This window comes from Pleurodeles waltl, chromosome 3_1, assembly GCF_031143425.1.
Source record: "Pleurodeles waltl isolate 20211129_DDA chromosome 3_1, aPleWal1.hap1.20221129, whole genome shotgun sequence".
NCBI classification, from domain to species: domain Eukaryota; kingdom Metazoa; phylum Chordata; class Amphibia; order Caudata; family Salamandridae; genus Pleurodeles; species Pleurodeles waltl.
In genome coordinates, this window is record NC_090440.1 from 426,658,211 (window position 1) to 426,673,618 (window position 15,408).

At 44.9% G+C, this 15,408-nt stretch overlaps 1 protein-coding gene across 4 annotated transcripts in view; it reads left to right on the forward strand.

Moving 5' to 3' along the window:
• FANCI (FA complementation group I) overlaps positions 1-15,408 on the forward strand; it is a 714,639-nt gene that overhangs the window by 561,844 nt on the left and 137,387 nt on the right. For all 4 annotated transcript variants that reach the window (XM_069222692.1, XM_069222696.1, XM_069222693.1 and 1 more), the window contains one exon: positions 11,173-11,266. In XM_069222692.1, the coding sequence (XP_069078793.1) occupies positions 11,173-11,266 (94 nt within the window). The remainder of the gene's footprint in view (positions 1-11,172; positions 11,267-15,408) is intronic.

Below are 15,408 nucleotides of genomic sequence, written 5' to 3' on the forward strand. Positions count from 1 at the left end.
TGCTGCTTGCCGACAGGGGGCACTGTGCTTCTGATGGATACTTCTAACCACAGATTTGTCACGTTTAAAAATGTTCCCATTCGCCAGGCTGGATCCACATGTGTTTTTTAAAGTCCTTATTTATCATTTAAAGTTACACCGTTGTATAGTGGGACAATCCATAGACCTATACAAACATTTGAAGTGAGTCGGTAGTAATGGCTATTGGGCTCTCCACATCGGAGGACACTGGGGGTGCGGCAGAACACCTTACAAAAGAGCGTATGAGCTGTAAGGTTCGTGAAGAAGATGGTGAAGATGCCCAACCGGTCTTTGCTTTGGTTGTTGACATTCTATATGTGGGGCAACACTTTGGAGGAGAAAGGAGAGAAGAGAATGAGTGGTCCTGTTATAATCTCCTACGCTTGTATTGCATTCTGTGCACACCTCCATTGTTCTCTGCTCAGCCAATGTGTGATGTCATGGATTTTTGATGAGTGACTGAAGGAGTGTGACAGTTGGAGAGAGTGGGCTGAACACAGAGGATGCCGATCCTGGTGGGGTATCCTTATTAAGTAACATATAATATATCCTGTAACCTTTTAAATAAATCTACACCCATTATCATAGTGAAGTGGCTACCTGACTTCTACCTGCTAAGGCAAGATCTTCGATTACAGCACTGGCGATCACTAGAAACCAAACTTACGCAAGAGGAGCACCAATGAACAACAGGTCTATAAAGGCTGATGGGTGTGCAAAAGGGGAGGGGTGAGGCCACATGGGCAGGTCAAAAAAATAGCAGAGGAAGCCAAGGATACAGGGTTTTTGGCATATGTGGGGGCAGAGGTTCTTGAGTTGCAGTCATCTGACAAGCAGCTGGTTTCACTCAGTCGCTGGACAGGAAGGGTGACCAGATGTGCAGGAAGATATCCATTTTGTCCTGTACCTTGTACATAGTCAGCCATTCATCATGGGTGGGTTGATGGCCAGCTCCAGAGAATACAGCTCTTGGCTATAGTGAAGGCCGTAGAGAGTAAATGTCTCTCATGAGTTGTCCGATCAGGAAGGATGGCAGTGTCATTTACTATGATCAGTTGCTGTGTCAAAGGGAGTGATACTTCTGCGGTCTCGGTGAGCAAATGTATGGTTTTGCACCACAGGTTGGTCAGGTAGGGGCAGTCATAGAGGATGTGTAGTATGTCGCATCTCACAGCACCAGCAGTTAGAGTGTGGAAGAAGGCCCATCTTGTGTAATTTCAGAGGTGTTCAGTACCAATTATGAATCATCTTAAAAAGACATAATTTCATTATGGATTCCCTGACCTCTTTGCCCAATTCCTCAGTGAACTCCCACCAGTCAGCCTTACTATATCAGTGTGCAGGGCATCGTGCCAAGCACCTTGCATTTGGGATAGCAATGGTTAGTATACAACTGAGACGACAAAAGACTGTGAAAGCCTGTCGGGACACCCTTGATGAGGCCATAGTGGTTCAAGTATCTTTCCATAGAGGAGTCCGGCAGGACTTATGGTGGTTTCCCAAACCTGCTCAGCAGACGTCACGGGTGGATGTATTTCCATTTCTGAGTGTTAGTCAGAATTTTTCTTGCAGTAGGTCAAAAGGCTCGAGGTTGCTCGGCGAGTCAAGTTGTTCTAACCTGAGGATCCCAGCTGTTTGCCCTTTCTTTCAGCACATGGGCTGTCTGCCCATGTGTATGGTGGAGTTGCTCTATATGAGTGCATGAGTGTGTAGGTAGGCAGGGGGCTTTAGCAGGTTGGGGGCATGGGACCAGGAACTCACCATAGTTCACACGATCATGTTTTGCGTTATGGAGGAGGGGGCATGATGTTTGACAAGGGGCTGCAGTTCCATTCACTAGAAGTGAGCTGGCATTCAATGTCTACCCACAGGGGTGTATCTGCTGTGCTTGAACGCAGTTCAGCCAGTTGGGACAGATGAAGAGCCATACAGTAATGCTCCACTGGCGGGAGACCCTGTCTCCCATGTCGCCTTACACCTGGGTCTTATGTTCCCCCATATGAAGGTCTAAAAGTCTTTGTCAATGGATGGTAGTGGCAGCATACCCAGAACATATGTGAACCTGGGCACTGTGACCGTCTTCACAGCCTGTATTCTACCCTGGAGGGGCAAGTGTAAATGTGTCTACTTTGCATAGTCTGCTATGGCGATATGTGGTCCTAGGTTATCGGACACCATTCCTTCCAGCCCCCTATTCCTAGATATTTGAGCCTCTTTGGTTTCCACCAAAAGGTGTGAGAAGCAATGGACACAGCTGTTGTCAAGCGTAACATGGATATCGCCTCGCTCTTATCCCAGTTCACTTTATATTCCGAGATCCCAGCGAAGTTTTAAGTATGGGACATGAGATGAGAAGGATCATTGGAGGTTCGTGAGCATGAGAAGAATGTCATCCACGTATAAGAGCAATTTGGCAAGGCCTGCTGGGGTAGGGAAACCCACAATGTTGGAACACTGGGAAATGGCAGCTGCAGCACGTTCCATTGCTAGGAGAAATAGCAAAGATAACGGAGTTCATCCTTGGCTTGTGCCCCTCTGTCTCACGGTTGGGATCAGAAAGGAACCCTTCACAATTGACTTGGGCAGTCAGGGCTTAAAAAAACCAGCAGACCTTGGTTTATAAAATCATCACCATGGTCGAAAGTCCGGAGGATGTGGAACAGTTAGGATTATTCTATCCTGTTGATCTCCTTCTCGGCGTTGTCCTGCAAATCTTTGATGAGCCATAGCAGGTGCTTCAGAGTTCTCAGGTGGTTGCAGGACATACGACAGGGCACAAGCCAACTTTTTCAAGATGGGTTGCCAGTGCACTTGTCAATATTTTTACATCCACATTGAGGAGGGATATGGTGGGATAACTTCCACAAAGCTGCGGGCCCCTATCTGGTTTGGGGATGACAGCGGTCATCGCCTGGTTTGTTGTAACTGGTGCAGAGAGTCCACTGTCTCCTGCTTCAACCACTTGTAAAACTTGTAGGAAACCATCCTCCCCCTGGGCTTTATTGTATAGGAGGTTGGATATTGCTAGGGCTTTTTCTTCCTTTTTGATTTCTCTGCTCAAGAGTGCACAGCCCTCCTCATTCAGACACGGGAGGTGTAGATTCCGGATGGATCCATCCTGTGCTCCTAAAGTGTCGGGTAGTTCCGAGTCATAAAGGGTTCCGTAGAATGTTGTGATCTCAGCGGATATTTCCTGTGGGTGTCCCACTAGGAGTCTCGATGCAGTGTAAGGCAGGAATCACCATGGCCGACTCCCGTTGTTGGTGTGTGGCTAGGGGTCTACTCGCCTTCTCACTCTGCTCGTAGTGATGAATGTGAAGGCAGTATAACATATATTCGGCTTTGGAGTACAGCTCCATTTTGGCAGCTTCCAATGACTGTCTGTTGCCTGGGGAGAAATCTTTAGTGTATGAGCAGGTCCGGGACCTCATAGCGGCTTCAAGGGCGAGTTCCGTGAGCTGTCTCCATATATTGGCTAGGGTAGCATCTCTCATCAGTCACCCTCTGAGGCTGGCTTTACCCAACCCCCATATAGTTTGTTCCGAAGTCACTTAGCCCATGTTCTCCTTCAGATAAGTGGAGACATAAGACTTTTCGGCAGACATTTTGTTAAAGGAGGCGTTTAGTCTCCAAGGTTTGTGGGTTGGTTGACTCAAGCCCCACTTGCTTTGCTGACACAGATCGGTGCATGATCCAACAAGAAGCACTCCAGAATGTCACTGTCTAGGAACCGCAGTGTCAGTTGGTCAGTTGGTTAGTAGTAAGGTAAAAATCCAGTCTAAGTTGGGTGCCTTGCACTGCCGAAATGTAGGAGCATTCTTTGTCCATAGGATGAAGCAATTGCCATATGTCCAAGAGACCATGGTCTTTAAGGATGTCAGTCTGTAGTTCCCTGTCCCAATTATAGACTGCATCAAGTGATCCTGTACGGTCCAGAATTGCACCCCGTGCCAGGTTCCAGTTTCCACTCTGGGCCATATGGGTGGAGCTCAACTCTGTAATAAGCCCATTGAGGCAATTAAAGAAGTCTTGCTTGTTGCCGACCAGTGTGAAAATCAATCTCACACCTAGTGATTGGTCTTCTATTCACAACGTAGCAAGTGCGTATCTGCCATTCCAGGTTCACCCTACCTTATAAGGGATAGTGTTCTGAATCCAGTTTGCCACCACACATTTCTGGGAGTCATGTGTGTGAATCTTCCTCAAGGGGGGAGGTGGGGCAGGGTTGCTCTACAGTTGTAAATAACTTGTCCTGCTCAGTCTCTGTGCAGTTTCTCCATCTCTTCTTCCTCTTGATATAGTGTCTCTGGTCATGGATGTTCAAAGGAACTATTTTGAGGGGGAGGTCGAGGGATTGACATGGGTGGTGGGGGCGGTGTGATAGTGCGCACTAGAAACACGCAGGCTGGACAGGAGGTTTGTGCAGATGTGGTAAGCGTGCGACCAGTCAAACAACACATCTCCCTCTTGCTGCTGATGATTAAAGATGGTCACTAAGGTGTGTAGAAGAAGGGAAGAAAAACACGGATGGACTGCCCCCTATACAAGTCTTTCAACGGCTGGTTTAAACCCTAGGAGGGGCCGAGACACCAAGAGGAGCATGGCAGTGTCAAAATGCGAATTGGATACATAGTGCTTGTCACACTAGGTTAAAAAAGGAGGAGTCAGCTGGACGATGCCAGGAAGGACCAGAAGGGTTGGAAAAAAGGGTAGGGGGGCATAGAGCAGGGTAGAGGGATCAGAACCTGGGCAGCAGGTTCAGGAGTGCCTGGACAACAGGCAATGTAATGTCACAGAGAGAGAGTGGTTACGCCCAGTTAGGGCAGCGATCAGGGAGGAGGGGCCAGAGAACAAAAGGAGCAGTTGTTTAACATCCCATAGTCAGGCAAGTCACCATGTCCATGTGTATCAGTAGCGCTACAGAGTCAGAAGATAAATTGGTAAGGAAGTAACAAACAGCAGAACAAGGTATAGCTATGACTGAGGGCTCGATGCCAACTCAAGGATGCAATATAGCACACTGTATGCTCATAGAGATCCGGAGCTGGCCACTCACTCTGCATGAGGGAGGCTGTGTGTGTCAGCACTGCCGCCCGGGGCCTCTTCAGGCTTCAATGGCAGTCTGACTTATTTTGGCCTGTGTCATTCATTAGTGCCTTCACAGACTCTGGGAGGCTCGGTCCTGGGATCTGCCATCATGTTTCTTGTCCTTTTCAGCCCGTTGCTGATGGGGTGCATTTATAGGGAGGGCAGGGAGGTGGGGGCTGGGTGCCGTGGCAGTATCCTTGTCTGAGCCCTCCAGGTCAGGAATGTAATAGGTCTGCAGCTTCAACGAAGTCCCTCAGTTTCCCATTCTTCATTACCCACATGCTGACTGGTTCTAAGAGTCCATACTTTTTATCGAGTTTACAGAGACTGGGACTCGTGGCCAAGAAATCTTTATGCCTTGCGTTAGTGTCTCTGGAAAAGTCCGAAGCCATCTGAATATTGTGGTGCTCAAGGTCAAATGGACAGTGTTTGCATTCCACCTGCAGTACTTTGTCTGGTCTGCTCATGATGAAGGCAACAGGCTATAATCAGGCGTGGTCTGTCTCTAGACACCTGTGCAAGGACTTGAATTCCATGGGTAGGTTTGAAAAACAGGCCTGTGTGATGAGGAAAGAGATCTGTTAGGAAACCTTTGACATTGTCCCCTTCCAATTTATCCTTTTGAGATCTGTCCTACAAGTCGGTGACTTTGCATCAGCGATACCAGATGTCTGAATCTTATGACTCATGTGTTCCAGCCTGTGTTCAACTGCTGGCACCCAGGCCTGTACCTTCCACATTGGCGTGGAAGTTGCCAAGCTCCGTTCTGAGGGATTTCACCTCAATTGCAAGATCCGATATAGCCCAACGGCTACCCTATCGCTTTGATCTCCCAAAGGATTGTCTTCATGATGGGCTCCTGGGTCTCCTGCTTGGCTGATGTTAATTTTTGCCCTCCTACTACATCTGTAAAGTGAAGCTGTTTGGAGGGTTTGCCCATGGTCATTGTGAAGCCTGTAGGTGCAATGCGCCCAGAAGTATCTCGTAGAAGCTATCAGACAGCAAGGAGTGTCGCCCTCTCCCAATCAGAGAAAAAGATTGTCCCGTTGGCTCCTGCCATGCATACAGACTTCCTGGCAGGTTGATGTACAACAACGGTAGACCAACAATGCTGTGAAGATGTGGCTGTGCCAGCTGTTGTGGTGCTTCTCGCAGGGGCAACTTACTCCCCATGTCCCTGATGGAATTTCTGACAGCAGAGGGCGGCAGTACCCATCATGTGCCCAAGACTGTGGGCTACGAGTTGGTTTAGATATTCTTCCTGGTTTCCCTTGCAGGGTGCTTGCATGCAGATTGAGGAATTTCAGTCTGCTGTATGCCTTTCCTCTTGTCCCAGTTACCCTTCCAGTGCTTCAGAAAATGTAAAGGGACCTGGACCCCATTGATTCTCTTCATGACTGATTAAGTCATGAATGTTGAGGTGTTCGATCTTTTGTAATTTGGTATTTGTCCACTGATTCCATTGCCTCATGGCAGATTTTCTGTCCCCGCAGTGCAGGCAGGTGTTCCACCCTAATCCTCTCAGTCTTATGCTTTCTGCATGGGGATTACACTATATTAGTAGAATTTCTTTGATCTTTTGCCAGAGGTCACTGACATTATTGAGCAACTTAGAGGTAGTCAACCAATTACTTCTATGCAGGCCACTGACTGTTTTGTGTACTACTGTTCTTCAGAAGGGTTGGATCATTTCCAGTCCAATCTCTTTTGCGGGGGGTGTGGTGGGGGGGGTACATCTTTTGTTCTTAGCTAGACTGGGCTTATCTGTTGTGGCCATTGAGGTTTACTTAGCCACGTTGCTTGGATTCTTATCTCAGCTTGATCAACTTCCCTGTTTAAATTTGCTGCTGTTGATGTTATTTTTGAAAGGTTTGGCTCATGTTTCCCCTGCCCCTTTTGTGGTACCCTGGTGGGATACGAATCTGGTTTTGACATTTTTTAAAGGCATTACCATTTTTGTTGATTTGCCCAATAGGTTTATTGACCTTGAAAGACTGTATTTTTGCTTCAGAGCAGATGGATAGGGACCCAAAGACTGTTGCTGTTGCCACCCTATACCGTGTTACTTCTGAACAACTTGGTGCTAGGAACATGAACTCCTTTTCTGCTTAAGGTCATGGGCCAGTCTGTCACCTTGCTCTCCTCCTTCCATCTGCATCATCCATCTCATGAGGAAGAGAGGTCGTGTAGTTTAGACCTCAGGAGGGCTCTTAGTATTTATGTGGGCAGAACCAAAGTTGACTAAGTGGATGACCGGTTATCTGTGGATTTAGTGCTCCTGTGCAAAGGCAGGGCTATTATGAAATGAACAATTTTGCATTGGATCATTCTGTGGGTATTCAGGTTTGAAGCACCTGGTGAAGCGGGATACTCCATAGTGAATCAGGCCCATTCTTCTGGGGAAATGCCACTTTTACAGCATTGTCTAAGTTGTGTTATCTGTATTAATTTTTGGGGAAGAGAGATGCTGTGGAGGGCATTAGACCTATTCTACTCAGCCAATGCACTTCTCCGGCATTATCCAGAGATATCTGTTGGGCTGCAGTGTGGTTTACTCTTTTTTCAGCTTTTTGAGGCACTTCTGCCGAGACACTCGGGCAATGAGCAAAGTTCATTTTGATAGATCAGTCATGATTTTGGTGTAAGGTCACACTTGGTGTAAGGTCACAACCCTCAGTCCCATCACTTATGTTGATATTGCATGGAGACTCTTTCAAAAATTGAGAAATCTGTAGGAAGAAGTATCCATCAGATGAGCAAGTTACCTAGCTTTCATAACACTTTTTCTGGCTGATATTCTAGTTTCCAGTAGATTCCTCACATTAACTCCTCCACTGCCTTCTGTGGAGTGGAGTCACTGTTAATAAGTTACCATGACATCTAAAGTTGGTATTTTTCATTGGTTGTGGGTATGGCTTAATATGGTATGTCAGGCTTAAGGGGAACGTAGAATTGTTAGGGAACTGACACCAGCATTTAGGGTGACCCTGTTTGCAGGTCTCCATTGTCACGTCTGGAGGCAATGTGAAGCCACAGCTGGAGCCTCAAGATGCTTCGTTGAGGTGCTGGATTGGTACTTTTCTTTTGAATTTTCGATCCAGTCTGGGGACTTCAGATATGATGTTCAATGGGTGAGGAATCTGCATGAAGACAGAGCATATTCCAGAAAAAGCATTATGGAAGGTTGTTGCAGTCCGGTCACCCCCTGTCCAAGTAAGGACCCTCACTCTAGTCAGGGTAAAGCAGAATCACCCTCAGTTAACCCCCGCTCACCCCCTTGGTAGCTTGGCACGAGCAGGCACGCTTAACTTCAGAAGCAATGTGTAAACTATTTGTACCAACACACACAGTAACTCAGTGACAACACTACAAAATGACACAACACAGGTTTAGAAAAATAGATAATATTTATCTAAACAAAACAAGACCAAAACGATAAAAATCTGACGTACACAAGTCAAGTTATGAATTTAAAAAAAGAGTCTTAATTTCTTTAGAACACAGTGAGAACGCTGTTATTGCACATAAGTACCTGTGTAGCATCAAAATAAAGCCGCACAGGCAAGCGTGCATCGGAAAAGGCCAGAGATGCATCGATTTCTCACTTGCAAGCGAAGACCGCGTGTTGTTCTTCCTCTAGCCTGGTCAGCGTGCATTGTTTCTTCTCTCCTGCGAGAGAGCGATGCGTCGATCTGGACAGGCACCTCGGGTCCGGGTAGGCTTTGCGTTGAATTTGCGCGCCCAGCGATGTTTCGTTGAAATCCAGTCACAGTGTCAAGAAACTGCGATGTGTGGGGCTTGCGTCGTTAACAGCAGCCACTGCAGGTGTTGCACGTCTATTCTCCAGCCATGATGCTGGTGGAGCGTCGATCTTAGCTGCAAGGCTGACAGAGTGTCGTTTATCAGCCGCGAGGCGGGTGGTGTGTAGAAGGTTTCCCCACACGGTAGTCTTTGCATGGATTTCTGTCCTTTTCCACCAACTGCACCTTTCAAGAGCCCAAAGACAGGTTAGGGCAACACTTGGCAGGCAGGACTATCAGCAGAAAGTTCAGGTGCTAGCAGACAGAAGTCCTTGTTGTCCCTGAGCTTTCAACAACAGGAGGCAAGCTCATTTCAAGCCCTTGGGTATTCTCCACCAGTGCAAAGTCACACAAAAGTCAGTCTTTGTCCTCTCTCATGTAGAAGCAGCAACAGCAGGCCAACCCAGCAAAGCACAGTCACAGGCAAAAGGGCAGTACTCCTCCTCCAGCTCTTCTCCCGGGCAGAGGTTCCTCTTGGTTCGAGAAGTAATCTGATTTTCAAGGGTTTTGGGTGCTCTTCTTATACCCCTTTCTGCCTTTGAAGTAGGTCTACTTCGAAGAGAAGTCTCTGTTGTTTTCCAGATCCTGCCTTGCCCAGGCCGTGCCCCATACACACGCCAGAGGGTTGGAGACTGCATTGTGTGAGAGCAGGCACATCCCTTTCAGGTGTAAGTGATCACTCCTCCCCTCCCATCAGCCTAAACAGCTCATCAGGATATGCAGTCTTATCTCCATTTGAACCACTGTCAAGAGGAGAGGTGCAAACAGCCATCTGTCAAACTGACCCAGACAGGGAATCCACCAACAGGCAGAGTCACAGAATGGTTTAAGCAAGAAAATGGCTACTTTCTAAAAATTGCATTTTCAAACACACAATCTATAAACAACTTCACTAAAATATGTATTTCTAAATTGTGAGTTCAGAGACCCTAAACTACACTCTTCTATCTGCTCCCAAAGGGAATCGGCGCTTTAATGATATTTAAAGGCAGCCCCCATGTTCACCTATGAGAGAGAGAGGCCTTGCAACAGTAAAAACCGAATTTGGCAGTATTTCACTGTCAGGACATGTAAAACACACAAGTACATGTCCCACCTTTAACATACACCGCACCCTGCCCATGAGGCTACCTAGGGCCTATCTTAGGGGTGTCTTACATGTATAAAAAGGGAAGGTTTAGGCCTGGCAAGAGGGTACACTTGCCAAGTCAAATTGGCAGTTTACAACTGCCACACACACACTGCAGTGGCAGGTCTGAGCCATGTTTACAGGGCTACTAATGTGGGTGGCACAAACAGTGCTGCAGGCCCATATAGAATTTGATTTACAGGCCCTAGGCACCACTACTGCACTTCACTAGGGACTTACTAGTAAATAAAATATGCCAATCACAGAAAGCCAATCAACAATACAATTTACACAGAAAGCATGTGCAGTTTAGCACTGGTTAGCAGTGGTAAAGTGGCCAGAGTCCTAAAGCCCAAAAAAAAACAGGCCAGAAAAAATAGACGGGAGGAGGCAAAAACATTGGGGATGACCCTGCATAAAGGACCAAGTCCAACAGTTGTAATCTTATTTATCCGATTATGAGCTAGGATTTTTGTTTTAACTTCTTAGCATCGCATTCGCGGGTTCGTCAAACCAAGTTATTTGAAAATAATTTTACAGAGTTGTGACTATAGCAGTTATAGTTCCATTCCGTTGATGGAGATTGTTTTGTTCAGTTATGAATAATATTAGAGACAAATGTTAGCATACACTGATTCCATGAACAATACCAGGGCAGAGTTCGTTTGAGAGACTATTTCAATATATTGCCAGACATTTGTGCCAGATTAAAGAAACGCACATAATTGCCCATAAATTAGAACATGTTTAGAATTAGAATAAGACAATATAGGACTGTGAAATAAAATGAACCATTGTGATCAGACAAGGGGGTAAAATCCAAGAGATTTGTTTGCTACACAGTGTTCAGGTATTGAAAGACCTGTCGTGAACATTCAGATGTCATTTACGATAGCTGGCTAAGTGGGCTCCTGGGGGCGGGGAGTTGGAGAGATAAGTTGCAGGTTAAGTGGCTTCATTTTGCTTTGAGGCACCCACTGAGCTTGAAAAGTAAAATTGGGCAAGTCCAAGGTCTAGAGGAGTATAACAAAAGCAGACAAGTACAAGTACTCCCTCCATGTTCTGTTTTTAGGCAGTGCTGCTTTTCAGGGTTCAAATCTCTAAGTTTAAAGCCTGTTTGACATTTTTGTGCAGATGCTGGTTTTATGTCAAATAGAGAAAGTCTTGGAAGAGGTTGAATGGCTGATCGCCAAACTAAAAGGCCAGTTGAGTTCAGAAAAGGCAACAGGTAAGCCATTTCCTTGGAAATATGTTTGCCATTTTTAAAACGTTTTTTCTTTAAATGTGTACTGAAGTTGTCCATACATGTACAGCAAAGCTTACTGATCAAATAAAACTATATAGTAATTTGTTTTTTATTTGAGATGTTAAGAGCCTGCAGTAGCCTATAAGGATGTGTACCAGTCAGCTTATAGCAATCTTTCAGCAACCTTAAGTGAATAAAGTAATGTGAGACAATCTTCCTTTCATGAGAACCAGTTAATGGTTGTATACTCTTCGGCAAAAGAAAATTGCACTTTGTAATGGATACTTGTCACAGCAGTATTCCCAGGTTTCAGAATGGCTCCACAAGGTTTTCAACAAGGCTTCAACTTGGCTTCCTGTTGTGCCTGAGCAGCTAAAGCTGTGGAGTCATCAATGTCACTTGTGGGCTTGGTGCACTAGCTCCAGAATTGGTCCACTTGATCAGATGATGTTGCTTTTTTCTGAGCACCAAAGACACCAGTATCCAGAACTCCTTTAGAATTTCTGTTAAATAGTTTTATCTTTCATTTCCATGTTGTCTCTTTCAAGCTGGCCTTTGGGTTTAAACTCTGTGGCGCCGGTTACAGGCCCATGGCTATGCTGGACCTGGTGCAGCTTGCATGGCCTGAACCAAGCCTGATGTACCTGTGCTCTCTATGCCGTAATGCTTGGAGATAAAAAGGTTAAGCTGTTTGCAGTGCACCAGGAGATTCGTTCCAAGTCTTGCTTTCCCTCCAGAGGCCATATGACCCATTCTCATCTGTTTTAGCCCCATGTTGCTTTTATTACTGTGCTCTGAACGGCTTCTTTCTCAGCTGCCATCCACTGATAGTCCAGCACCATATAGGTTTTGGTCTCCTCTCCAGTGCAAGGCTGACGTGCCCGGAACCATCAGTTTCAGTTTCCCAGGACTCTCCGATGCAGATGACAGACCTCATTTTGATGAAAACCAGAGGAAAGTACAAGATAGGCATTCTGACAAAGAAACCAAGGGTAAAAAGCCTACAAATCACATAAAAAGCACAGGTATTTTTGTGTTCACATCTAGAAGTTATATTCTTTTTTCATCCTTACCCTGAGCAAGAAAATCCATCTCTATGGTTACAGCTAGAGAAGAGTTCACGTGTCATCCCTCACCCCTGGGCTAGGCTGCTTGGAAAAGGGTTCTTCTTGACCACAGTATAGCTTAGCGCAAAGAAAAGGTTTGTTTTTCTTCTTAAACTTTTATGAAATTAATCATGGTTAACTGTGCCCAACTTCAACGTAGGGGTATAGATGTTATCTCAGTCTGGGAGAAGTCAATGAACCATGGTGGGCAGTCTAGTACTCATGGTTTAGACTCTACAAACTCTACTGTGATTTGGGGGGGGACATTCTCTCATCTCAGGCGAAATTGTGCAAATTTCCCTATTTCAAGGCATAAGGATAGTGAATGTCTTGGAGGGTCCCAAATATCAGGGCTCCAGTTCCAATCAAGAAAACTGGAATTGGTTAGCGGGGGCGCTGAATAGATCTAAACCGAAGGATAAGCTAATACAGTCATGTTACTAGCACTGGCCTTTCCTTGGTCTCTTGGAATGCTGCAGGTCTAGGGAAAGACCAATGTAAATTAGATGTTTTGTGTTCAATGTAGGTCGACTTGATTTGCATTCAAGAGACCTGGTGTTTAAATGACTTCTCATGCCCGGGTTACACGGTTTTAAGTAATAAAGCACTCCGTTTAAAAAAAGGGCGTGCTAATGGGGGCATAGCCAAGCTTTTAAGTGACGGATATAATTGGGAATTTGACAGCCTCCCCGAATCTACACACTTCTTTAAAATTGTACAAGTACAAGTTAGGGTGGAGAAGGGAGGGAAACTGCCCATGACCTTTGTAAATGCATATATCTCCCCCGAAAAGGAATTTGACAATATTTTACAACAACTGTTTATACAAGTTCGAGCTATAAGAAATTCTGTCAACTTAATGATAATGGGGGACTTAAATTGTAAAGTTTCCAATTCTGCGCTTTATTCCTTCAATGATTTAGATTGGGAAAAAGTGCTGAATATTCCATCTATCACATTCCCCCCTAGAATTAGGACAGATAAAAGAGGACTAATCCTTTTGAAAGGTCTGAGGTCCTGCAGCTGTATTGTTCTGAATGGGCGCTTCAGTTAAGATTCACCCGCAGCCTCCACTCATAAGTCTGTTAAGAATATCTCCATTATAGACTATATTTGTACTTCATACCATATCGCTCAAAAAGTTGAGGATATGGTTATATCAGATACCCTTTATAATGACCACAAGATTTTAAGGCTTATTTTGAACTTAAAGCTTGGGGCCACAGATTCATGGTCTATAAAAGGCCCAAACATTAGATTCAATGGAAAAAATAGGAGAATGTCTTGGACGTCAGCTAAAATAATATCAATCAGGCCATTGCTGGAAAACATTGTGGGAAGTATGGAGGTTTGGGCGAAAGACGTCTTAACACATTTTTCCAACTTAATAAACTACATTATTTTGCGTAAGCAACTTGAGAGTAATCTGACTAGAGTTTAAAAAAAAAAAAAAATACTCAGCTTCCTATCCTGAACCTGAATAGAGAAATAAATAAGCTAGTAAGGCAACAATTGGAACACAAGACTAAGGAAATGAATAGGAAGATAAAAAAACTTAAGAGAAGATGATTGCGTCTGAAACTGGCAATCCAAAGAAAAGAAGAGGACCATAAGTTGTATATTCAAGACCTTTATGCTGAAAACCAGGACGTTGACCCTGGGAGAAAGGTGATAGTATTAAACGGAGGGGGAGAAACGGGTAATATGTGTGCTCCAACTGTGGCTGAATTAGAAGGGATCATAACATCAATGCACCCTTCGGGCGCTATAGGCCCGACGAGGTTCCGATGACTTTAATTAAAAGGGAACCTTTGCTTTGGGCAAAACTACTTCAACCAATATTTGCCTCCTGTTATGCCCAAGGCAATATCCCGGAATCATGGACGGGTAGTATAATTCTTCCTTTGCATAAAAATGGAGACAGAACAGTTTCGTCAAATTACAGACAAATTGCCTTATTAGATGCAACCGGAAAGATATTTGCGAAAAGCATCTTACTGCAATTAACTGATTGGGTTAAGGAAAATGGTATTTTACCACTGGAACAGGCAGGCTTCAGAAAGGCCCATAATACCTTAGATAATATCCTTATTATGCGGCCAATCGTATGCTTATTATATGCGGATGACATTGTTGTGTACGATCTTACCCCAAAAGGGCTAAATCGACACTTGGCCGCCCTAAATACTCACACTACTTAAGAATTAATACTGAAAAGTCTCAAGTGGTATGTTTTTCCGGGAAAAAAAAGCAGAGGGAAATTCCCTCCCCCTTGGGATTTGGGTCAAAATAAGCTGGAACAGCAAGATTCATACCAGTTCTTGGGTAAGAACTTTTCGGCTTCAATAAATGAGCAAGAGCACATCTGCCATAATACTAATAAGGCTATTTCACATGCACAATGTTTGGTGGCTTTTTATAATGCAAATGGTAAACGCCACTTCTTACACTTGCTGTCTGCCTACCAGGCCAAGATTCCGGCGATACTCTTATATGCGATTGAATGTATAGATATACATAAATGGGATTGACAAAACAGAAGGCCGTATTCTAAGACGCATGGCCTCCTGTAATCATACAGTTTCAGGGGCAGCGCTACGACTTGAATATGGCATTAGGAATATCTCTATGCAAGGCCTTGCGGCAGTGATAAGAAGGGCGCATAGCCTTATGCATAGCGAGGAATTTACGCTGAGAATCTGGCTTACAAAGAAATCTTTAATAATCTGAGAGAGAAATCCGGGTTTTTCAGAAATTACCTCAAAGCTCTCGACTCTTAGAGATGAAGTCGGACCTCTGTCCTTCCATACCTTATGTTTTCCTAAAAAAAAAAAAAAAAAACCCTGAAGAAATCAACATGGTCCAAAGGTTTTTTGTTGGACCTGATGGGTGTCGCTATAGAAAAGGTCTCCAGAAGTCAATCAACTCTGTAACTATGTAAGTGGTGCAACCTTATGTGACCTGGAATCTAGCACATGGGGTGAGGCGTTTTTGTTCTCTGATTAGATTTAATAGAAT